The sequence below is a fragment of the Oxyura jamaicensis genome, chromosome 5 (assembly GCF_011077185.1).
Source record: "Oxyura jamaicensis isolate SHBP4307 breed ruddy duck chromosome 5, BPBGC_Ojam_1.0, whole genome shotgun sequence".
Taxonomy (NCBI): domain Eukaryota; kingdom Metazoa; phylum Chordata; class Aves; order Anseriformes; family Anatidae; genus Oxyura; species Oxyura jamaicensis.
In genome coordinates this window covers 29,616,968-29,640,652 of record NC_048897.1, presented here as the reverse complement: position 1 = coordinate 29,640,652, position 23,685 = coordinate 29,616,968, and the positions used below count along the sequence as shown (strand labels likewise).

The 23,685-nt window shown below is 46.7% G+C and overlaps 1 protein-coding gene across 1 annotated transcript in view; it reads left to right on the top strand.

The window, feature by feature from the left end:
• Positions 1-228: 228 nt before the first annotated feature.
• Positions 229-23,685, top strand: part of CCDC9B (coiled-coil domain containing 9B) — a 49,033-nt gene continuing 25,576 nt past the window's right edge. Inside the window, exons 1-5 of the mRNA XM_035326918.1 lie at positions 229-480; positions 5,361-5,474; positions 6,371-6,475; positions 7,608-7,772; positions 16,765-16,914. Of these exons, the coding sequence (XP_035182809.1) occupies positions 469-480; positions 5,361-5,474; positions 6,371-6,475; positions 7,608-7,772; positions 16,765-16,914 (546 nt within the window). The 5' untranslated portion in view covers positions 229-468. The remainder of the gene's footprint in view (positions 481-5,360; positions 5,475-6,370; positions 6,476-7,607; positions 7,773-16,764; positions 16,915-23,685) is intronic.

The following is a 23,685-nucleotide window of genomic DNA, read 5'->3' as shown; positions in this document are numbered from 1 at the left end:
CTCATGCACATACTCGCACTGACAAGACATTCAGGACCCCAGATATTTTCACAATTCCCTGCCAGGCGTGCAGCTAGCCATGCATAACAAATAACACGACCCCATGAATGGCCACGAAGCGAAGTCAAGCTGTTTGCCTGATCCCATTTTTCATTGTTCGCTAGCTTTCTCCACTTTGAACGAGGGCTTGTGGCATCAGGAAGTTAAAAGGAGTCAGGAGGGGGGAAAAGGGGGAGTGTTTCTTTTAAAAAGAGAGTGAGATCGGAGAGGAGGACACAGGCACTCAAAACCCTGTCTGCGCTTGGTATATTAGGCAGCCAGTGCTCTTGGCTGGGAGCCCAGGCGAGGCTTTTGTAATCAAAACATGATCTTGTATGCTGTGCAACCAGTGCTGAGAAAGGCCGTCTGATGGCTCTCCTCTTTTAGCTCTGCGCTGGAATCCGCCGGGCTTTGCTGCCGACGTCCGACATGCACCGAGCTGTGAGTGCTGCCTTTGGGGTCCCGGGGGGGCGCGGGGCAGCGGGGGCTCTCACCTAAAAAGACCACAAAATGACTTGCGCTCAGGGTGGCCTTTAGGTGCTTGTGGCTTTGTTGTTTTTTATTTATTTTTTATTTATTTTTTTATTTCCTTGCCTACAGAGAGTAAATGAAGCCTGCTGCGTCATGGGGGAGAGTGCTGGGGGGGAGGGGGCGGGAGGCGGATTTTGGGTGCTGGGGCTTGCATGTCGCAGGTTGCGGTGGCTGGCTCAGGACAATATGCTCCCGGGTGGGTGGGAGACTGGAACAGAGAGCACCCAGCCGGGGAGGGCTGGATGTTGCCCATCCCGGCAAGGGTTTCAGCCGCAGCTGTCAAGGCAGAGAATATCTCTTAAAAAGAGCGGATGCGTTTGCTCGTGCAGAAGAGTGTTAGCTTGAGCCCCCGCTCCTCTCTTCCCGTCCCTCCCCCCAGCCTCCTGTCCTTCGCTCTTTCCCACCCGTGCTGCCTCCGAGGGCTCTCACTGGAGAGGCAGATGGTTGGAGAGATATGCAGGAAAATGCTGCATACAGACACAGCCCCGAGAGAGACACCCCTCAGCCCCCGATGAGCTGCACTGCGCGTGTGTGTGTGCCACCGGGGTGGGGGGCACGGCAGAGCGAGATGTCTGCATGTAATCGAAGCATGAAGGTGCTTGCTCTCCATTTCTCCTTCCGTGACATTTTATTTGGGATAGAAGCAGGCCTCCCCTTCTGCAGCTCTGCCTCGCTATCGAGGAGGAACTGGGCTCGGCTGCTTTCTGATTCAAAGCCATTGCATGGTCATTCTGCCAAAGCCATTTATAACTCGCCCATCGCCGTGACATACGGGCACCTTGCTTCCCCGGAAGAGCTTTATTCTGGGAAGGGCACAGCGTGGCCACTTCTCATCCTGAGCACCAGCTTCAGCAGGGGCTGGGGTGGCAGCTTCGTTCCCGGGGCGAGAGGCGGACACGTCCCCCCAGCCGTCGGCCGGTTTGGTGCGGTGGCTGGCCAGCAAACGCTGACTTGGCTGCCTTGCACAATGGGTGAGCCCCTGTGAGCTGCTGTGTGGGCTCAAAATGCTGCTCGGCACCTCTGCGCCCCATGGGATGCTTGGTGGCCCCGGGGGCTGCGAGGAAGGGGCATCCATGGCTCCCCAGCACTCACTGAAGCGTCACGCAGAAGTACCCAGATGGCTTCATTAATACTGTGGAGGTGAAGTGATGAATTCCAGCAAAACTTTCCTCTTAGTGATTTGTTTCCAGCTGGAAATAGAAAGACCCCCTTCCCCCCGCAGTAGCTGTGTGGCAAGGCAAAATGCTGACAAACGTGCAGGGAGGCAGAACAGCCTGGCAGGACTTCTCTATCTTTTGCCTGCTAACAGAGAAGAGCGCAAATACAGTCTCTGCAGGAGTTTCTGAATTCTGCCCAAGCGGGCAGCTCCGTCGGTCTTTGTTCAAAGTGATTTGAAGATGAAAGGGGTGTGTTTGAGGGCACGCACCACTTTGATCCCACCCTCAAGCAGCCAACACCCCAGCACCCGGCAAACGCCGAACCTGCCAATTTAGAGCTCACAGAATAGCTTCTGTTCAGGTAAACACTGAATTCAGCTTTAATCAGGCTTGCAAAATGGCCACAAAAGTGTATCCACCCACGTATACAATCTACTCACCTGTCACATACCTGGATGATGGATGGCGATGGGAAAGCGCGTTTCATTCTCTGTAGACCTTGACAAAATCCCATTGTCCAACAGAAGAACATGGGGGAGTGGCTTAAACATCCCTATTGTTCCACCTGAACGGGAATGTGTTCCTGTGTCCTGGCAGAGCTGCCCTTGGCAAGGGCTGCTACATCGGCACCGATGAAATGCCTCTCTGTGGGGATACGATTGAAGATGTGCTTGTGCAAACTGGTTTTCCTGCCCTTATCGTCTCCGGTCTCTGACAACATCCACATCCAGCCCACCTCCTGCTCCGTGATGGTATCACACTGTCGACCTTTAGTCCCTCTCTCCAAAGAACATCATGGGGGGAGATTTCTGCCCCCTCCATCACCCTATTCTTTGAAGTGACGGTCCAGATCAAGTACAGGTCTGCTTGAAATGTCATTAGCTCTTTTTTTTTTTTTTTTTTTTTTTTTTTTCATGTAGAGCCCTTGAAAGGAATACCTTGCATTGCAGGAATGTGCAGTGATTCAGCAGCTGGATCCCTTCCTTTGAAAGTGAGCGTTGGCCATGTACAACAGCAGATGATTTGCAGCCCTGATTCCCAGGAGCCCCGTGACACTGTTGGAAGAGCAGCAATGTTAACCCCTGGCTGAATTCCCATGTGCTACCTACAGTTATTTGCTGCATTAGCATGGCCCAGGTTCTGCACCGATACAGGACAAAACTACAGCACGGCCACTACCAAAGGCCTGGTGGATCAAACGTGCCCCTCTTCTTACTGCTGGCTATCTCCTGGGTAGCCAAAAACCTTGTAACAGTAAGATAATAATTCCTCCAGCCCATCCAGAATCCTGCTCTCTCAAACAGGCAGGATATTCCTGTGCATTTCCCATCCCGGTAAAATGCTAACAACTCCACCGTAAGAGACAAAAAATCAAGGGTCAGGTTCACAGCGCCGACATCCAGCCTCGTTTGATGTACAGGCACACTGCAAGCACAGCTTCAGGAGGCTGGAGCCCTGTAACTTGCTGGATGAGGTGCACAAACTTAGCTGGGAACATGGAGTAGAGTCAAAGGCTTTCCCTCTCCTGGGCTACAGCTTTGTGGTTTTACTCTTTCCTTTCAAGCCTTGTGCTTCTCACTGTGTGTTTGCTCAGTTTAAGAAAAACTTTGTTTGACAGCACCTTCTCTGGATACCCGCTGCTCCACTTTTTCCTCTGGTGACCTAATTAGGAGCAGGCAAAAGGCAGGAATGCAGGAGAAACCCTCCCTTCCCAGGAAAAAGGACTCACGAGCCCACTGGCTACGGCTCGAGGCTGGACCCCGGGCACGGTGGCTGTCAGACCCAGATCCCGTGTCCCCAGCTGCCATGGCTAGACCCTGACGTATCCTTCCCCGAAGGAGGTCACACCTGCTATGTCATGATTAATGAAGGAAAAACCCCTCCGGCCTGTGCAGAAGCTCTTCCCAGGCTTTGCTACTCTGGCTTTCACCAGTGGGGCTGGCAGGATTACTAGGGAGGACGTTTTTGTCAGTGGCTGCAGGTAGAGTTAAAAAAAAAAAGAAAGAAAGAAAGAAAGAAATACAATTCATCTGCAAAATGGCACTCAAATGCTACAGAGCAAGCCGTGGAGGATGCTCTGGGGGTTTTGCCCTTGGTATGGGCACAGCCGGGAGCTGTTGGACCTGGGAGAAGGGAGGGCAGCAGAAATACTTGCAGTGATGAGGTCCTGTGAAAATGGGAAAAGTGATAATTGTCCTAAAGGGCTTGTTATTTTTGTGAGGAATTAGGAAGCCAACAGGGACGGGGAGGGCTTTGGCAAAAAGCATGTGTCACTAATGCGTCATGGGCAAAAACGCTTTAGTGATTCAAGAAATTTCAATTGGTTTTCTTTGCCAATTAGCCATCTATTAATGCTGGATTCTGGCTTTAAGAATAAACCCAACCAAACAGACCCTTAGGACCCTCCCCTCCCAGCACCTCTGCCCCTGTATTTTTGCTCCCCAGCCCTGGCCCCTTCAGGCAGTACCAGCCCTCCCCACCCCACCCACTGGCAGCAGCCCCTCCAGGGTCCCCACTCAGCCAGACCCCCTCTCCTCCCTTTCCAGAAGGGTCTTCTTCTTTACCTCCTGCTGTGGCCTCACTTCTCCATTTTTATTAAATCTGCTTCCCCAGAGGTGCCGTGCCCACCCCTGAAGGGCTGCTCGGGTGAGGAGCCCAGGTGAGAGCACTGGGGGTGGGCTCAGAGGTTTCCGAGGCTGGGGTTGGAGATGGGGCCCAGCTTTCTCCTTTTTTTTTTTTTTTTTTTTTTTTTCTTTTTTTTTTTTTTTTTTTTCTTTTTTTTTTCTTTTTTTTTTTCCTGGTGCAGGTGAGCTGCAGATTTGCTGCAGTGCTCCCACAGCTGATTTCCTGCACAGGACCAAACAGCAAGGAAGGCAGGCTGGGGGTAGCCCACTGGCTGGAGCTCCAAGGGCAGCAAAACCAAATCCAGTGCCTACCCATAAACCTAGGGTTTTCTCTTCTCCCCTCGCTCGTCTCACTTTGTCTCACCCAGCTGCGTGTGAGCAGAGAGGCACGCAGATGCCATGCTGATAAGGAGAGCACAAAAACACTGTTTAAAAATAAACCTGTAGTGCCTCGGAGATCTCAGCCCTGCCACCTTGCTCTTCCTGTAAACACCAGGCAGAGGCTAGACGAAATGGATCAGCTTGCTGCAGCGAGTTGATACCCATCAGCATTAATTTCCACCAGACGCTGCTGTCACTAGAATTTAGAAGTCTGCTTTGCAATTCCCTGCGGTAACCAAGGTGCTGGCTGAATGCAGACGGAGGGCACTGGGTGTGCCTGGCAGCACCTGAACCAGCGGCAGGGAGAGGTCTCATTTACTAAGTGCTGTGTTAACTCTGGAGCCTACTGCCAGCCATCAAAGTAGGCCATCGTGGTTTTGCTCTAATTACCTCACTGCCAAGCACAAGTGTTAAAAAATAATAATAATAAAATTTAAAAAAAGGGTCGATTCTGTCAGGAAGAATTCAACTATTCAACTAAAAAGGTACAGTGTCCTTTTAAGTGGAGGTCTAAGGGGAGAAATTGGGGGGAAAGACACTTCAGCTTTCCCCCCATCCAAGTAGAAGGATGAGCTTTGTTTCCTGTTGTTGCGATGAGTGGGAAAAGCTTTGCTGCTTTTGTTTTCAGGATGCCACAGTGGATGACGCCGTGCTAAGGAAGAAAGAACAGAAAGATGTTGAACTTGATAAGAAAATCCTGGCTTTGCGGAAGAAGAATGAAGCGCTCATACGAAGATACCAGGTAAGTCTACTTGATTCTTATCTTCTCCACTTCTGTTTTGGAGTCCTCACAGCTCGCTGCATGAAGAAAACAGTCAGCAGGGTAGGAACAACTTGGTTAGGTAACATTATTACACAGGATACTGTTTGGAGCAGGTGGGCCAAGCTCTGCCCTTTGCTACAGCTCCTGAAATTGGAAACCAGGCTTGCTGACGTCTCCATTCCTACAGAAGCGTTTCTTCTCACCCTACTTTCTTCCTCTGTCTCTATCACACCTTTCCCACCTCTTTACCTGTGCACAAAGCCTCTTGGCTTTGGAGCTGATTAACATTTGCCAGCTGGGCAGATAGTCTTGAATCCAGCAAAGAGCTGTTGTGTCTTAGACCTAGAGCTGAAGGACTCGGTGGAGTTTTGGACTGGATCTTGCTTAGAAGATTTATTTCCTTTGATACCAGAGGAGCCATTTTGGACTTTTTCTGGTGACAGCAACAAAATGCTACCTTGCTGAAAGCTATAGGAAGGATTGAATGCTACAAGCAGTCAGGGAGAGGAACTCTCACTCCATATGAAATGTTACATATCTAACTACCATCACTTGGCTTCTAGAAGCTGCCTAGTGGATAGGTAGATCACAGCCACCTTCTCCTGGCAAGACATAATGCCCTGGCCCCAGCCTGGCATGGGGACCCTGGCTTTTGTGCACAGCTCTCCCTTTCTGCAGGCCTGGTGTGTCTCCCAGCCTCTCCATATGTCCCAGACGCTGTCACCCCTTCCAAGGGCATGCAGAAGGGACACAAGTTGGTCCATTCCCTATCAGAAGAGGAGGTGGGTCTACTTAGGGGAAATTCTAAACAGGAACATGGACAACATCTGTAGAGAGACAAGTTCAGTCTGACGATAAAGACATATCTGTTTCAGGAAATAGAAGAGGACAAAAAGCGAGCTGAGCAGGAGGGAATGGCTGTTACTTCCAGGAGACCCAAGCAAGACGGACTCACTATTACCATCACCAAAGCTCACAACGTAAGTGCTGCCTACAAGCCAGCTCTCACTGCAGCAGGACCTCCACAAGAGGCATTGCTGATGGAGACAGCCTCCACAGTAAAGCTCTTTCAGGCATGGGACATAGCTCCTAAAGGTCCCTGAAAGGATATAAAAGCTTTGCAGAGATGTGTGCCCAAACTGATGTTTGCTGATCCATGCTTTTCCAGCCATACCCAAGCACCTGTACCCCAGCGTTCAGAATGAACAGGCAGGAAGATGAATGAATATGTGAACAGGCACATTTGGCCCTGGATGAGTCCTGGGTATGAACATTGCTGCAGATGTGTAGGAAGGACGTATCACCATGTGTGTGTCATTGGAGGTCTCCTTAGGCTTTGTACTTGCAAAGCAAATAGCCCTTGGCTGGGGCTTTGGGTCAAATGCTGCAAGTCCCAGGCATCCTTCCTGGCTGCACCAAATCTGTGTCTGGCAAAGCCTGTCCTTCTCTCCTGGCTGTGTGGGACCTGGTAAATCACCAGGCCAGTCCTGCATTAACCCCTAGGGGATGTCCAAGGCTGAGCCAGACCAACCCTCCTCCTGCGCAGTCAGCACTCCTGGGTTGTTTAGATCCAGGCTAGTGCATTGCTCACTTCACCACGCCCTGGCCCTTGCTTTTCTCTGGAGGTGCGTTGTTGCACACGTTTTTCTCTCATACAGGACCTGAAAGATGCAATTACCCAGACTGAACACTATGGACAAGATAGCCCAGCCCTCTCGATGGTGAGCAGAACCCACAGGAGCCATCAACTTGGCTTCCCAGGCAATCTCCATCAGGACTTAGGCTTTCCTGATCTAACTCAGAGTGCTGCAGAAAGAGAGGAGGATGACATTTGTTTCCTAAAACTCTGGCATTTTAGTCTGAAATGTCAGATTTGTAAGTGCAAAGGATTTTCCAGACCCTCTGTAAATGTGGCTTTTGCTGCTGAGCAGACAACGATCCCCTTGTTCCATAGGAATGTCACGGCACAGCGCCGGGCACAGAAAACTTCCTCAGGGCTTGCCATTTCCTTAACCGGCCTGCCCTGCTCGTGGGCAGGTGTGTTTGGGGAAGGGGAACATCCAGATGAGCTGAGGGGCCGGGAGTTGCTCATGGAAGTGCTTCATTTCCCAGGACAAAAGGGTGGTGAGCGAGAAATGGAGTCCCTGTGCTACGAGCCCTGGATTTGGCATTGGCAGTGAGGAAGAGGAGGAGGAGGAGGAGGAAGCAGATCATATGTTCACATTCAGAATGGGGAAGAGGATGCAGCTGGCTGTTACCATGGACAACAAAGCCAAGGTGAGCAGGGAAGAAGATTACAAAGGGGCTTCTGTCCTGCCTCTCACTTGAGCTTTCTGCTCAGCCTGTCCCCGGGTGTCTCATCTCTGAGGGGAATAGATCCCCTCCCATTCCTTTCCTCTCATTTCTCAATCCCTCGGCACAGCCTCAGTCTACACCTCGAGTTGCCATGCGCTGTGTTTTCCTCCCCATGTGTGATTTGCTAGAATCAGCCCCCAGGCCTTGCTAAACCTCCCAGCAGCTCCATCCATAGCCCATGCAGAGCCCTTTCTGGGAGAGGAGATGCCTTATTGCCCACCAGTTGGGCCAGCAGCAGGGTGTTAAACTCTGTTGCTGTGCCTGGAAAGGGGATGGAAATAAGAGAGAGCCCAGATAGATTTAGCTGCATTGCTCCTTAGTTATTCCCAGGAAGGCAATGATGTTTAGTGGTAAAACCAGCATCATTTCTCCCTGTTGCTCTATTCCAGAAAGTCCTAAATGCAGAATAAAATCCAGAGTGACATGAGTATCAGTTGCAGCTGCCAATGTGCTGGGCAGCAAATGTGCCCCAGTATTTTCAGACTTAATTAAAAATTCTGCAAAACAGAAAAAGTAATTGAAAATGATCATGCCAGAACATTCCTTCCTAGGTGCTACCCCTATCTCTCGTGGAGTCTGTGCATCTAGATGTAATGATTTTTTGAAGTTTTGGCAGGAAGGATTTGATAAAAGTTTGGCAGTTAGTGTTGGCAACTTGACCAGGGAAATTTGCACCTGTATGAGCTTCACGCTCTTATTTACCTCTGGTATATCCCAGGGAAATGATCCTGTTCTTGCTGGAGTTAGTGAGTTTGGCCACTGAGATCAGTAGGAACAAGGACCAGAAATGCCACCTCCCCTGGAAAAATGTAATACCTGCATGTGCACCTGCACCTGTATGGGAACTCAGGGAAGCCCTCTAGTTAGTGAGCCTCTGGAGGTTACTGCTGCAGCTGGTACTTTTTCTTGATGTTTAATATGTTCCACAAGAACACAAGAAGCAGAGTTATCTGTTAATTGATTAACACTAATTAGACAACAGTGAGACTCCTGGAGACACAACACCAAGATGAGCACGGACCCTTTGTGCAGACCATGTTCTTGGGAAGCAGACAGAAAGCCTCAGCCAACGGTTCCCTGCCTCGCTAAGCCACTGGGGCAGACGAGGTCAGCCCATTTCTGCCAGGGCAGCCTGGGAAAAGGAAACGGTGGCAGCAAATGTTGCTCCCCTGGAGTCCTTTTTAGGCACGGCAACATGCTTGGCCCACAAAATCCGAGAGGGCTTTTGTGAAGCGAGGCCCAGGCCAAAGCCATTTCCCAGGGTAATGAAGTGAGCCCCCACCCTTCCTGCTACCCTGGTGCTTTGAGGCAGGAGTGCTGAAAACCTTGGCTGTAAACAAAAGGCAGAGAGCCATTTACTCCCTCCGAGGCAGCTTGGAAATGTTTTTCCAATTTTGTGCCTCGAATGCCATTTCATTTCTGTTTCTCCCTGACCTAGCTAGCCTTTCTTTCCATGAAGAAGTAGGCTACAATCACTGCACCATTATGAAGTCATTGTATGTTACCTTGAAGGAACTGAATCATTTTGGAAATAATGTAGCTTTCAGAATGATTTTTCAGGAGAAAGAGAATGAGGCCTCTCATTTCCTTCGTTCCAGATACATAACCAGTAGCATGAACATCCCTTTCAAATGAAATCACATTCCATAACAACCAAACCACCTTCTAATACAAAAGAAAGAAATGCCTTTTTTATTTTTCTTCTCAGAATAGGGGATACATAGAAATCCCTCATTACTGACTGAACTTTATCAGTGAAATATTTAAGAGTCTCCTCCAAGGTTTCTCATGGCCATGTAGTTGTATGCGGGGGACTTTCATTTGAAGCAATTACATTTGCAGAGTGAATGCCTCTCACAGACAGGCTGTGTCGCCTGGAGCCCTTTCCGTAATCTACAGCTCAGAATTCAAATCCTAGATGGGGATTTGTATTAGCGCAGAGCACTGGCAGCTAAAGCACATTGCTGCCTTAAACTCTGCACCAATGTTTTTCAGCATGGCCAATTAATAGACCTCTGAGATTTTTCTGCCGGAAATGCAGACCTCGATGGAAACTTCCCCTAAGTTCCCTATTGTATGGTATATACAAATTTGCTTGCATTAAGTAGCTTTTCCAGGCCTTAGCAACCCCCCAGGGTCTCGTGAGTGTTGGTGTAAAACACAACCCAGCAGCCAGAGTTGATGACAGAGGAAAACTGATTTATTGCTGAATGTTCCGGTGGCGTCAGTTCAGAACATTCCTTTAGTTACCTTAAATTTAGTTCTTCAAATGGGTGAGTAGGAAGAGCGTGGAACTGTACTGTGCGAGGGGAAAATTACCAGGATTTTGGACAAAATTGTATTTGCTGTCACATGAAGTACAATCTTATTTGTTACTACTCCTCTATTAAGGCATCCTCTGGGCTGCTGAAGATTAAAAGAGAGTGTAGATAATTTGCCTCAGCTTCCCAGTGAGCAAGGCTTTACCAGGTGTCCACAAAGAGACTTGCTCAGTGATACTGGAACAACAAAATATGCCTCTTTCATTTGCCCCAACAATGTTTTTCCTATGACCACTGCAAGGTTCAAGCAACAGAGCAGCTGGGCTGTGCAGAAAACAATTTGCACTAAAACTTCAGTGTCACAAATCACTATAAAGGGAGAAGCTCCAAATGAAAGGCAGCTGGAAAGTTGTATAAACTGGACAGAACTCCAGGGTGTCTTCATTCCCCATGTTATTTTTCCTGACACCCATCAGGTGGGCATTTTTAACACTACCTTTGCCATCTGGGGGATGCCTCAGACATAGGAGGGGCATTTCTCTGTTTACAGATTCTCAGTGAACTGTTTCCAGGGTGTAGCTGTCACGAGCAGTGTAGCTTTGCCTGCCTGCAGCTAAATAGCTAGTGCCAGAGTCTCAAATCTCACACAGGCAGCGAGTGAGCAGGGACAGGTCCTGTGGAGGGAAGGAGGTGGCTCTGCCAGGCGCTGCTGCCTGTTTGGGTCCTGCTCCCTGTTCCCGTTGGCTCTGCATGTGCACTTTCCTCATCTGACATCCCTCGCTTTGGACCTAGCCCGCAGAGGGCCAGGATTTCCCAATGTGGGACAAGCAATCTAGGAAATCTCTGATGTTCTTAAAATAGTAAACGAGCAAAAGATGTGCTGGCATGTTAGGCAGAATGTGCCTTCAGGCGACCCATCTTAGACAAAAGTAGCATAGGGAGGGAGGGAAAAGGGTATTTCATAGAAAAGTCAGTGGTCTCCCACTCCTATATAAGTCTAGCTATCACTGCTCTGCTAAAGAGATATTTCCTGTATCAGCCTCTCGGCCTTCCCTTCCATCTGCTCCATAAACTGCAGGGTTTAATGGCTTTGACAATGTGCCAGCCTTCCTACTGTGACTTTTAACGTACAGTGTCCCTAGGAAGGTGCCACCTTCCTGTAAAGCCAGTAACACACTTTGGAGCTTCAGTCTCGTTCGCTGTATTTGGGTGCAAGTCCCTCTGCATTGGTTCTTGGGTTTTCACATAGTGGCTTTACTGTTGTTTTTACTCATGCCCTGTGTCCCTCCTCAGGAAGGACTTTCTCAGGCAGTAAGGGATTAGCCCATCTTTCAGACATACCCACTCAGTGCTGAGCCTCCCTGGCAGGAGTTACTTGTGACCGTGTTATTTGTCCAAAGGACAGGTCATTGCCTCCGAAACACCTAAAAGAGCTCTAGGGTATGGCTGGTGACTTAACCTAGAATTAATGTTTGATGTACAAGTCATGGACTAATAGCTTGCTATTACCCTGCTAAGCCATCACTGGACTTGCTTTCTTCATGAAAAACAAACAAAACAAACTAAAACAAAATTAAAAAAAAAAAAAAAAAGGAACAAAACAAACATTAACCAGGATGCTGAACACCTTGTATTGGTGCTTTGCTTAGGGCAGGGCAGCCCAACTGACCAGTTCATTAATTAACCTCACCAGGACAGCCTGGGATTACTGCACATGCCTGCTCAGGGTTTAACAGAAGGGAAAATGTATTGCCTTGAATGCCCCAGGAAATTCAGAGTTATCCCTGGAGCAAAGGTATTTCCTGGGAATAATAACAATTGAAGAAAAAAGTAATGTACTGCTTCAGAACCAAAGTAAGTACCACGCTTGAGCAATACAGTGGTTCCAAGGCAAAGTCAAACCCTATTTTCAGCCTCTGATTCATGCCAGAAATAGAGCACGGAAACACGACAGCAAGCAGTTCAGAGCCTATTCTGCAAGGCACAATGGATCCGGCTACCTTCAGAGGTTACCAGCAGCTCTCAGCTCTTCCCCAGATGATTTAGTCGTGGAAAACTGAGCCTTATGCAGAGGGTCTAACTTGAGTCATTCCTGTGATTCCCAAGAGCTTTGCTCTTATGGTTGGAGAACGCTGTCCTTTGTGGGACTGTTTGCATACTGAGGAAGCAGCAGTGCATTGCTTGGGCTGCACAGTTCCTGGGTGGCAGTAGGCAGCCTTCTTGGCTCAAGGGTTGCTGACAGGGAGGCAGAAGCTGGGGAAAAGAAAAAAAGAGACTTTTTCACAGAAAAGTGCCTTACAGATTGCCTTGGGCAATTGCCCAGATTGCTTTATAGAGACCTCCACCTAACAGACATGAGTGAGGAACAGGTTTTTAGAAGAGGACAGGCTGGTATGGGGAGAGAAAGAAGAGGGGTACAGTCTTGCATACACCTATTCCAAAACCAGGGTTGGCTGTTTTTTCCCTGTTGTGACTGCCTTGGCATTGCTAGGGTTAAGTTGTGGACCCATGATGTGTAGGGGGCCTTGAAAAACTGCTAAGCACTTTTCTTCCATGTCTCAAGGCATAAGAAACTGTTTAGTTTCCCTTATAAAGGGGAATTGTGAAGCACACACAATGGCGTTTTCCACTTCATCCTCACTAGCTGTGGGAGAAAGTTTAAATAGGAATGCTTAGGTTTTCAGAGCAGCTAACAAGACTTTTTATTTTCACTTGCTTTTCAATTCAATGGGAAATGTTTGTTCATATGTCTGGAAGACACATGATTCAGTTAGCTAACTTGGCAAGCTACTATATAAGAGGTAGCCGTTTACATAGTCTATAAAGGAAGAGTTAAATAAAACTGCACTTTCCTGTGTTTATCACAAAGCATTTCCCATTTGTATCTTCCTAAAACAACCATGTTAATACTGTGTTTCTGAGCTACTAGGTCATCTCAGCATAACTGCTAACATGAATGAGACCAGAGAATACTCCTGCGACCACAGTTGTTGCCCTATGAACCCAAAGAGAATGGCAGAAGAGATTTGCAGCTTCAAATTATCCAGCACAGCTCTGTGGTCTGAAATATGAGACCAAGATAGTCTATTCAAAAGGTTAATTTTTTGTCTACCCACGTCCATTAATACTGATTTGCAGCAGCATAAAGAAAAGCCACATTGATGGCTTTGACTGCAAGCAGGAATCCTGTGCTGACCATTGTAATTCCAGTCTCTGGTTTCAGTGAAAATTAGGAATAAAATACATGAATCACAGAATATAAATAGGACTTGAAATATACTTTTAGCTTTAAAACATCCTGTGTTTGTATTGGCCAATAGTTCTGGCAACAGAGCTATGTTAGCTCTGGACATGGGGTGATTCTGTCATTGAGAAGCAGGTGCCACTTAAAAGCCATGACCTAAGTACTTACAAACATTGTGTCTGATACTGAATTCAGGTCTGTACTACTTAGGTCTTGCTGTATAAAAGCTACAAGCTGAAGAAAACAGGCAAAATTACTACGCTTGCACACATCTGCACACATAAAATCTAAACAGGTTTTCCATCAGAGTTGAGGCAGGCTAACAACCTGAAAACAATAACAGAACCATAAAACAACTGATGTGGGATGGGACACCAGGAAGCCATCTAGTCCTGTCCCCAGCTAAAAGCACAGCTGACTTCAAGGTTGTCGCAGGTTGCTCAGGGCTGAGTCCAGTCACGTTCTGAAAATCTCCATCGATGGGTATTTCCCAGCTGCTTTGGGTGCCTGTTTTCAACTGTTTGACCACTGCTATTGTGATTTTTTCCTCTTCATTTGAGTCGTACTTCCCCTTGTGGCAGCTTGTACCCCTTGCCTCTTGACCATTCTCTGAGCACGTCTGAGAGGTTGAGCAGATCTTGCCAGTAAAAGACCATGGCAATGAAAGCGTAGAGTACCTTATTTTTTTTTTTCCATGTCTCATGGCATTAAGTTGCTCACCCTATTCCACAGCAGGCCAACAACTTTTTTCATCTTTCTTTGCTGCTAATATACATACAGAAGTCCTTCTTGCTGACCTCCACATCAATCACCAGTTTCAATCCCAGCTGAGCTTTGGCTTTCCTACCTCCATCCCTGCACCCTCAGGTGCTGCTCTTATATTCTTCTTTGAGACCCTATTCCTTCTCACCTCCCACAGACTCCCTTTTCACATTTAAGTGTAATCAGGAGCTCCCTGCTCAGCCAAGGTGGCATTCTTCCACACCTGCTCATTTCTTGCACAACAGTAAGTCCTTACTTACGTTCTCAAGCCTCGTCTATGAAAACCAGTCAGGTCTCCTGGGCTCCTTTCCCCTTCAGACTGCTTCCTGTGGGATCCTGCATACCAGTTCTCTGAACAAGCCAAAATCTCCTTTCCAGAAGCCCATGGCCTCTAGTCTGTTGCTTGCCTTCCTCAATGCTCTCAGTCTCCTAAAATCCAACATCCTCTGGTCACTGATGCCAAAGTTGCTATCTGTCTTCACATCTTCAGCTGGTTCTCACTTTATTTTAAAAATCAGGCAGTCAGCTATTAAGCTGTAGTAATGCAATCACTGGTAATCTTGTGACTACAATGGGATGTGCAGTTAAGGACACTATAGTATGCCCTACTCATGGAGGGAAGGTAAAACGAGGATTTCAGAGCAGTTTAGCTTCTGATTTGAACTTTCTGGCTTTGTCCCAGATGCTAAAATCACATCCTTCTTGAGACAGATACTTAGTCTAAGACCTTTAAAACAGCTCACAGAGTTTTTAGATATGGGGGCACCTTCAGGGCATACATACGTGCTTCAGGTAGAAGTGCAGCTGACTGGCTGGCTATGGTAGACGCCCAGGCAGTTGTACTCTGTATTTAAATGATCGCCTGTTCTCTTGATTATCAACTTTCATTCTCTCAAGAAAAGGATCTTGACATTGCTGAGGTTGGCTTACAGATATCTACTCGGTCCATGGCAGCAGTCAAAGCAGACTGCGTTGACACAAACATTGAGAACACCACAAAAAGCACCAGAACGGCATTGAGCAGATTGGCAGCAGATCCTTACTGTGAACACAACATGTGGCTTCAGTTATTTCAAGAAAAGCAGAAATAGCAAGGGTCCTACTAAGGGCAGCAAAACTTGTTAGAAGTGAGAGCTGAAACCTGAAACCAGGGCCGTACATGGTTAAGGGAATGTATAAAAAATCCCCACTGTGTCCACACGGCTCTGGCGGTCAGAACCAACAGCAGGACACGGACCCACTCCTCAACCTGCACGCATAGACCAACTCAAGAACAGTCTCTGCTGAGACAGCAAAACTACACAATGTGAAAGCAGAATGAGCAAGAGACTGAAGGTCTGATGCAGAAAATATTCCACTGGTTTCTAAAGCAGGTAATTGTGTTTTAGGAAGCTCGATGACTGGACAAGCAATAAAAAAGGTCTTGCTTACGGAGGCTGTCTACACCAAGGCTCCCTCCATGCTAACATCTGCACTTCTGGCAGAGCCAAGTGAAGATGAGGCTAATGCAATACATCTTGATATCATATTTCATGGCAAATTCACTGATGCTTGCAAGACTTCCATACAAATCTGAGGTCAGCGTGTGCTGTTTGTTTTTGAAATGAAGTTCGTAGCGACAAAGAGTTCCCAAGGTTCACTGAACTTTGCTTGGAGGTTCTGAGACCAATCAAGACTCTGGTATGTATGGAAGTCCAGGGAGAAAAACAGAAGAAAATGTACTGTCCTTTAGGGAGGGAAGCTTCTAAGGGATGAACCCTGACAAAATTGATCAGAAGAATCATATAGAATATAGAATAGAAAAGAAAAAGATCGCAGATAAAGATGGAGATGACTTACCAAGTATTTTATTTCCCTGTAAGGCAAAAATAAAAAGGCACATGATGGAACTGAAATATGATACTTTTAAATGAGAAAAAGTATGTATTTTTGTACAAAAGATGTACTCATTTTGTGGAAGTGATGGCTGAGGGCATTGGCTGGAGCTCAACCGACTACAAAGATAATTAACAAAATTAGAACCAGATGTAAATCCATGCAGTAAAGACATGAGCTGATACAAACAGCTGGAAATAATACGTGAAAGGGGGTAAACTGCCCTTGTTTAAGGAGTTTATATATCAGTTTTCTAAACTATTCCTCTGCTGAATAAATCATCCCAGAAATACAGATGCACAATGATTATGAAGATAATAAATTATCAAGTGTTAATACACTTTGGGGTAGTAACTGCTTTGCAGACAAGAGTGGAGAGAACACCACTATTTCCTTTCTGTCTCACCTCATAGGTTTCTGCCCCAGTGTAGCCTCATGTTTTACTTGGACACTTTGTTTGTTGAGAGGACAAATTTGTATTTGTGTCAAAGACAAAAATGCAGTGTGGCTTACCTGTCCGGAATAAAAATATCAATCTTGTTCATGCTGCAAAACATCTGAAGAGGGGAAATCCCACCCTACCTAGTAGTATGTACTCAGTTAAACAAGGCTAGGTGATGTTATATATCCCTTAAAGTATCTAGCTTTATAAACGAAGAAGCTTGGCTCATGTTCCTGTTCTGCCAGGCCAAAATCCTGTGCAATTCAGGGATGGGAAGGGAACTGTGTAAGGCTAATGGAGGTGTCCTTAAGCTCATCCTGTTCTTTCCAGGGCAAGCGGATTGTCAGTGAGAAACGCACCGAGTGCTTCCCTGGCCCAGGCAGGGTGCCAGACCTCAGTGAAGAGGAGACAGACCACTTGGTGGCTTTCCGCCGGGGGAGAAGGATGCAAATTGCCATCACCATGGATAACAAGGAAAAAGTAAGTGCATTGTGAGTGACTGGACTGCAAAGAATCAGTGGCATCCACTAGTTTTGCTGGCATGAGAAGTGCCATGGGGACAGATTAGGAGCTAGCCCAGCAACAGGACAGCAACAGGACACTGAGAGAGACTATATGTTAAAAGTATGGAGTTTATCATCATAAAACTCTCTGGCTTTTATCACTGTGAAAGGGAAAAGGCTACAATCCCCTTTCCCTTCTCTGTGTTCCTAGCTAGATCTAGCTTGCTTTTAAATGTACAGGGTCCATAAGAAGTACCAGGTGCTGTTTCAGGAGAGATGATGAAAGCACTGCCAGATGTGTGGCATGAAGCTCACAAATGACTCCTGCCTCCTACTGACTTCTGTTTGGAGCCATACAGCAGATTGTGAGTCAAGAGCCCTGTCCTCTTGACACACTGCACAACTTAAAAGTTAACAGATCGGGGCAATATTTGCTTCTAAACCCAAGTCCTGCTGCACCTCGCCGTAGCCTACTGAGTGAGCTGTCTGAACTTTGAAGCATATTTCAAATACCTCTTTGCAAATACCTTCCTCTTTACACACACAGAGAGAGGCATGTGATATTTTCCTATTCGAGGGTTTGCAAGATAAGTAAGAATGCCTGCAGTAAACAGAGCCAGTGAAGACTACAAAAGAAAACACTTACTGTAGCTGCCAAACACACCCAGGAGCACTGGGAGACCTGTGCAGCACCCTCTTTGGGACAGCAGCCAGCCATCTGCCAACAGCCCACATATATCTTCAGCTTCTTCTCCTCCCCAGAGTTTACCTAGACCCTGAAAGCCCATGAGTTCCTTTCTTATGGCTACCAAGCCATAATACCATATGAATACCATAAATGAATACCATAAATGTCATATTGGCTGTCCAATTGAGCCACTAGTGACTATCTATCCATTCACCAGAGGTTCACGTGGCAGCTGCCAAACACTAGACACTGGGGAGACATCTAGATGCGATGGTGAGAGTGACCTGACCATTCCTATGCTGTAGCTATCCTTTAGGCTGTCAAATGTAATTCTGTGTTGTTCATGGCAAGTCTCTCCACTTTGGTTCTTTCTGGGCTTGTTTAAATGCTTATCTCTGGGGTCATCAGGACTGGGATTGTGCTAGGAGATAAAAGGAAGAATGCAGAGATTTTGGTTTTAGATCCTGAGCTGTGTTCTAAACGTGTATGGACAGCCCTGGGAAAGGTAATATCTCAAATGCTTTTACTGTAGAACATGAAATTTGAGGCTGAGTCCACATATCCTAAATCCTATGTGTTTTTGGTGATGCTGTGCTTGTATGGATCTCAAAGTGGTTAGACTAAGAGTGCATGTGAGAGCAGGCTTACAGCTGCGCCAGCTTAAAGCCAGGTCTGCCCACACCTTTCTACATGAACCATTGAAGATCTGATGCTTTGAATTGTAGATTGGCAAGGAGAGTGTGATGTCCCTAGTGCCTGGCCGGTTTGATTTTGGTGAGTGAGCAGAGGTTGTGTCTTGGGTCTTGCTCCTGCTACTTTCAGGTCCCACTCTGCTGCCATTCATTTAAGCTCAGTCATTTAAATTCAGTCCAAGGAGCTCCCGTAACTGTCATCTCACCTTTCCTCAACTGTATATAGTCACAGTGGTCTCTTTCACGCAGCTTGGGCTAGAACCCAATCCTGATAATTCCTGGGGAATGCAAACAACTCCATGCTGCTCCTCCTCAGATACCAAAGTAAATTTAAAATCTTTACTTTTATTTTATTTTTTATTTTTTCCTCCTTAATCCAAAGCTCAGCTGGTAGAGGGTAGAACCAAAGCCCTGTTACTCTTCTAGCAACAACAGGCTGCAAAGGAGGCCTCCTGGATGCTGACATCTGCAGGGAGAGAGATTGCATAGAGCTATTCGGGCCTTCATGCCTTGGCTGAACAAGAAAAGGATCTCTGTCGGGACCACAGGAGAGCCACAGAGGCTTGGTATAATTCTAGCTACTAAACAGTACCAAGGAGCAATGCATGCCCTCAGCATTACTTAAGATTGAAAGATCAGTTTCACTTGATCACCTGTCTGCTGGCAGGACAGATAGTCGGGCTCACCAGCAGTCTTGGACTGCCACTGACAAGACCCATTTAGCAATAGCATCACACTTCTTGCTAGCACACACACACACAAAAAGTGCTCTGCTTTCTGTTAGTGAGCTTTGCAGCATACCTCTCCCAGCCTCTCAGAAGCTCACAGAGAATAGAAGGGGAGCTTGTAGGGTGCTTTCAGGATCTGTGCACTCTCCCAGCTTGCACAGGAGGCAGGGAGAAGTGTGTTTTCACAGAGAACACTTCCAAGGGCTGGGAAACAGAGGGGTTAGTAGAAATCGTTTTAAAAATGGGCTTTTACTGTAGTAATTGTTGTTGTCCTTTGCATTCCTCTTATAATTTAGAAAAAGATATAAAACTGTGTGTTTGAAACTCCAGTTTCCAATACCTGTTACCAATTGGATATGTTTCAGAGTCCAGCCAAGCACAGGAGATTTCCTTGTTTCGATCAATTTTCCTAGATTGATCAGGCCCTGTTCTTCCGTAGCTAATGAAGATGCCTTCTTATTTCCACATTAACTGTGTAACTCCAGACAACAGCTACTACAGCCAGGGCAGAAACCATCTCTCAGTGTGCAGGCACCTTGCAACGTGTGACTCAAAGGATGTGGCTGAAAGACAGTTAAGGGTTTGGGTTTCACAGTCACCTCTACAGGCTACTTTCTTCTATCTGCACTTGGTCAACCTTTTCCCAGGATCTGGGAGAAGCAGATGGGGCCTGAAGTGACAGGTCACATTGGCACATTGGCATCTCACACATCATGCTAGCTTGGGCTGGTTGAGGCACGTGAGGCTTGGTCTGGCCCGCCCTGTCATTTCAGCTGTTCCTAAGCTGCATTGGGGATTAGTGTTTTAAACAAGTGCTTCTCTTTGCTGGTTGGGATAGTGCTTGAAAAAATGAAACCAGGCAAGTACACCTCATGTACTGTGCCTCAGAGCAATGAGTTTCTTCAAGAGGCACTGGAAGACTGCAATGCAGAGAGAAGGTCAGAATATGTAACACCCATCTGATGTTTTTGCGTCACAGGAAGCAGTGCATAGATCATCCCTGTTCACTTTTCCGAAACCAAATTATTTTATTGACCTGTTCCACATCTCCTTTCAGCCATCTTTTCCTCAGGCTTAAGAGTCCAGACCTATTTAGACATGTCTGGTGAGGAAGAATTCCAGTGGTTTTGATCGCCCTCATTGCCCTTGTTTGTGCCTTTAAATATATATATGTTATTGTTACTATATTCTTTTAATACAAGAGGTCCAGAGCTGTACATGGTATTCAAGCTGTGGGCTCATTGTGGATGTACTCAGTAATGCAGTGATGTTTCTGGCTTGTTCTCTGTTCTCGTCCTAACAATTTTGCATTTTCTTTGCCTCTATTTTTTTCCTAAAATAATTGAGCTAACATTTTCAGAGAACTAGTCACAATAACACCAAGATTTCATTCCTGAGTGCTAATCATAGCTCAGACTTCACCACTGTGTGTTTGTATATAAGAAGGGGCGTTTTTCTCCATGTGAGTTATTTTGTATTATTGATATTGAATTTCATCTGTAATTTTATGATGCAGGCATTCAATGTCAAGAGATCTTTTGCAGCTCTTTGCTGGCAAATTACATTCTTTGCCCTGGATGATTTAGTATCATCAGCAAACTGTCATCTCTCTATTCAGCTCCTTTTCCAGACCATTTATGAGCATGTTGAGCAACGCATGTTCCAGTGGCACACCCCTGCTAATCTTCTACTGTGGAAACCGACATTTTCTTGCCACTTTCTGTTTTCTACCCTTTTATTAGTTGTTGATCCCCAAGGAAACTTCATTTTCATCCCCAAATAATTCAGCTGCCTGATAGGGCATCAGTGTAGCTGTTCATTCAGACCTCAGCTGAGACCCACAATTCGAGGATTAGCTCTTAGTCTCTCTCGCTATCCCAGTGCAGTCCTTTCTTTTGCCTTTTTCCCCTTGTGGCCCAGCTGTTTCCCTGCTCATTCTGGGTTATTTGTGCTCTCCTCACAGAGGCTTGCAATGCCTAGGAGAGGGATCACACCCATCGCTTTCCTTTCAGTAACATCCTGTAGCCTGGCCACTGTCAAATCTTGCCCCTCCTTCCTGCACTTGCTAAATATATCCCATTATAACATTTGAAGACCATCCTTGCTATCCCACATTTTTCTCTATTTTTATTCACGATGAAATTCATTAAGAAGTTAAGCAAACAAACAAAAGACTCCCATTCTCGCTACCCTGGGTGCTTCTAGCTAGTGCCACATTGTCAGTCCTATACCACATCACAGTTGGCAGTGCACAGCTGTGGCAAAGGCTGTGCGTAAGAGGAAATGCGAGAAACAAAAAGCTGTTTTCATAATTTTCCTTTCCAAACCAGCCCCAGTCCTGGACATATTACCCTGCCATATTGAGCCCTGTTTTTCTCTACCCAATGAACTAGGTAGGATAGTCCTGGTAGCACAGGGCTGGGCAGAACAAGTTATCCCATCTCTTTGCAGATGCTCTACCGATACAGCTGCATGGCCTCCAGTGCTGCTGCTGGCTTGGTGATGCCACATTTGGAAGCTTTCTTCCCACCCTGCTTGGCTGCCCCTAACTCTGCTTGCATCAGGACTCGTCCTGCACGCAGGAACAGGGATAATGCCTAATGTTTAGCTCCACTTTTCCTAAAAAGCCACTCCATGCTCTGGTAGTGTTTTAGTGTCATTACTACATTAGAGAAGCAAGCTAGCAGCCCAGGACCAGTGGAGCACAATGATTAATTAGCAGGTTACAAATCATCTTTTAAATGGACAGTAGATACGGCTTCAGAGCTCTTAAATTGTCACTTTATTAACAGTTTCCTGGGATTATATATTAAAAATTACTGTTTTTAATCAAGAGACACAAAAGCTGCTTTCAGGGACTTATGCAGATGACTCTGATCCCCCAGCGCTTGCAGAGGAAAGGAACCAAAGTTGGGGCAGGAGAAACGCTGCTCTGCACATGGGAGGCGGGGACAGGCAGAAAGGGTGGCTGAGAAGCCTTTAGCTCCCTTCAGGCATCACAATTAATAGGCAGATTTTTCAAAAGAGTTGGAAAAAAATTATCCTCTCATGCACTGAGCTAGTTTCAAAAATCCTGCCCAGCGGGGGATCTGAGAGCTGGAAAACCAGCTCTAAGCTATTACAAAAACCTCCTCCTGCAGAAGAAATGTGAGTTCTGGTTACTGTCATGTGCCCAGAAAAGTGGGTACCAGAAGGTTAATTTAAAGCAACTTGTTAACACTTATTTTTAAAATAAGATGACGGTGAAGTAAACCAGAAACACTGAAGCCTGTCTAACAAGTTCCCTGCACCATTCTATGGCTGAGAAGTTGAGAAATCCTTGAATAAATCTTAGGATAAGCAACATAATCTACTCTGTCTAATTCAGATTTTTGCTCCCTCCTCACATCTCTTTCCCTGCTGTGCAGGAACAGTTAAACTATGAGTTGATAATGTCATTGTCATATTTCATAATTTTGGGGGCGGAGAGGAGGAAGGAGGAGAAAAACATGTTTTGCTTCCCTATGGCCTGGGTGTGTCGTAACAGGCTAACAGCAGCTCTGGGGCAACATGGAGAAAATGCAAAAATCTGCTCCTGAGCCAATGCAAAAGCAAAGGTAACATATTTTCTTAACTGTACAGTTCAGACCTGCTTTTCTGGTAGGATAGAACCAGATATTTTTGGTTCTATTTTCCACAGTGCCTTCTGAGAAGTAAAACCAGATGCAGACTAAGGAGCAAGGCAGCCTGGCTTTGAGGGGAGAGGAGGGGAGTATAAGAGGATGTACAGTTATGCAGTGTCCCTGGAACAGAACGATTTGTGTTGTGCACTGAAGTGCTGGTGCCCAGAGCAGGACAGCCTCCGGGCTGGCCAGCCACGCAGCAGCTGCGTCTTCCCTTGTCTCGCAAGCTGCAGCACGGTCCCTCCGCCAGGCTGTCCAAGTACATTTCCTGGGCGCAGGCTCACTCTTCCCTGCTCCTTGGCAAAGACAGGGCTGAAGACAAGCTGTGCAGGGCTGCAGACAGGCAGAGACACACTGCTCCCCCCACAGCTTGCAGCTTACGCACACCCTGGCTCAGCGCTCCGGCTGTGCGGATGCTCTGGCTTTCCGGTTCCCATCTTTGGGGACACAATCAGGCATTGTAAAGGGGCCAAGCCAAATCACTTCTTGTGTGAGCTTGCATGAGAAATATGCAGACTCAGATGTAATGATAATCACCCCCATGCAGCTCCCTGCCTCAGTTTCCCCATGAGCTGTCTTTGGCATTTTCAAGACAAGCAGTGCTTCTTTTCTCCTGTCTCTCCTGTTAATCCTCCTGTTTCCCCCAGGGACAGAGGAGCTCCAACTCTTCTGCAGCAGCTGACTCCTTTGTGCTCTTACTAAAACGGACACTTTCTTTTACAGTTGCTTCAAAGGTTAAACATTCATCTGCACCTTGCTCCCCAGCCAGCCTCCTCAGATAAGCCAAGTTTCCAGCTTTCTGCATTTTTAATCTCTATAAATGCTATGTCTCAGTTTAGAGCTGCAGAGCTTTGTTAGATCTCTGGCTGCTAGATTCTTCACATGGGGCTAGAAGAGGAATTGACTTTGAGCCTGGGGTGAGCATTTCTGGTTACATAAATTTTCACAGCAACATTTTTGAATAAATACTCAGTATTG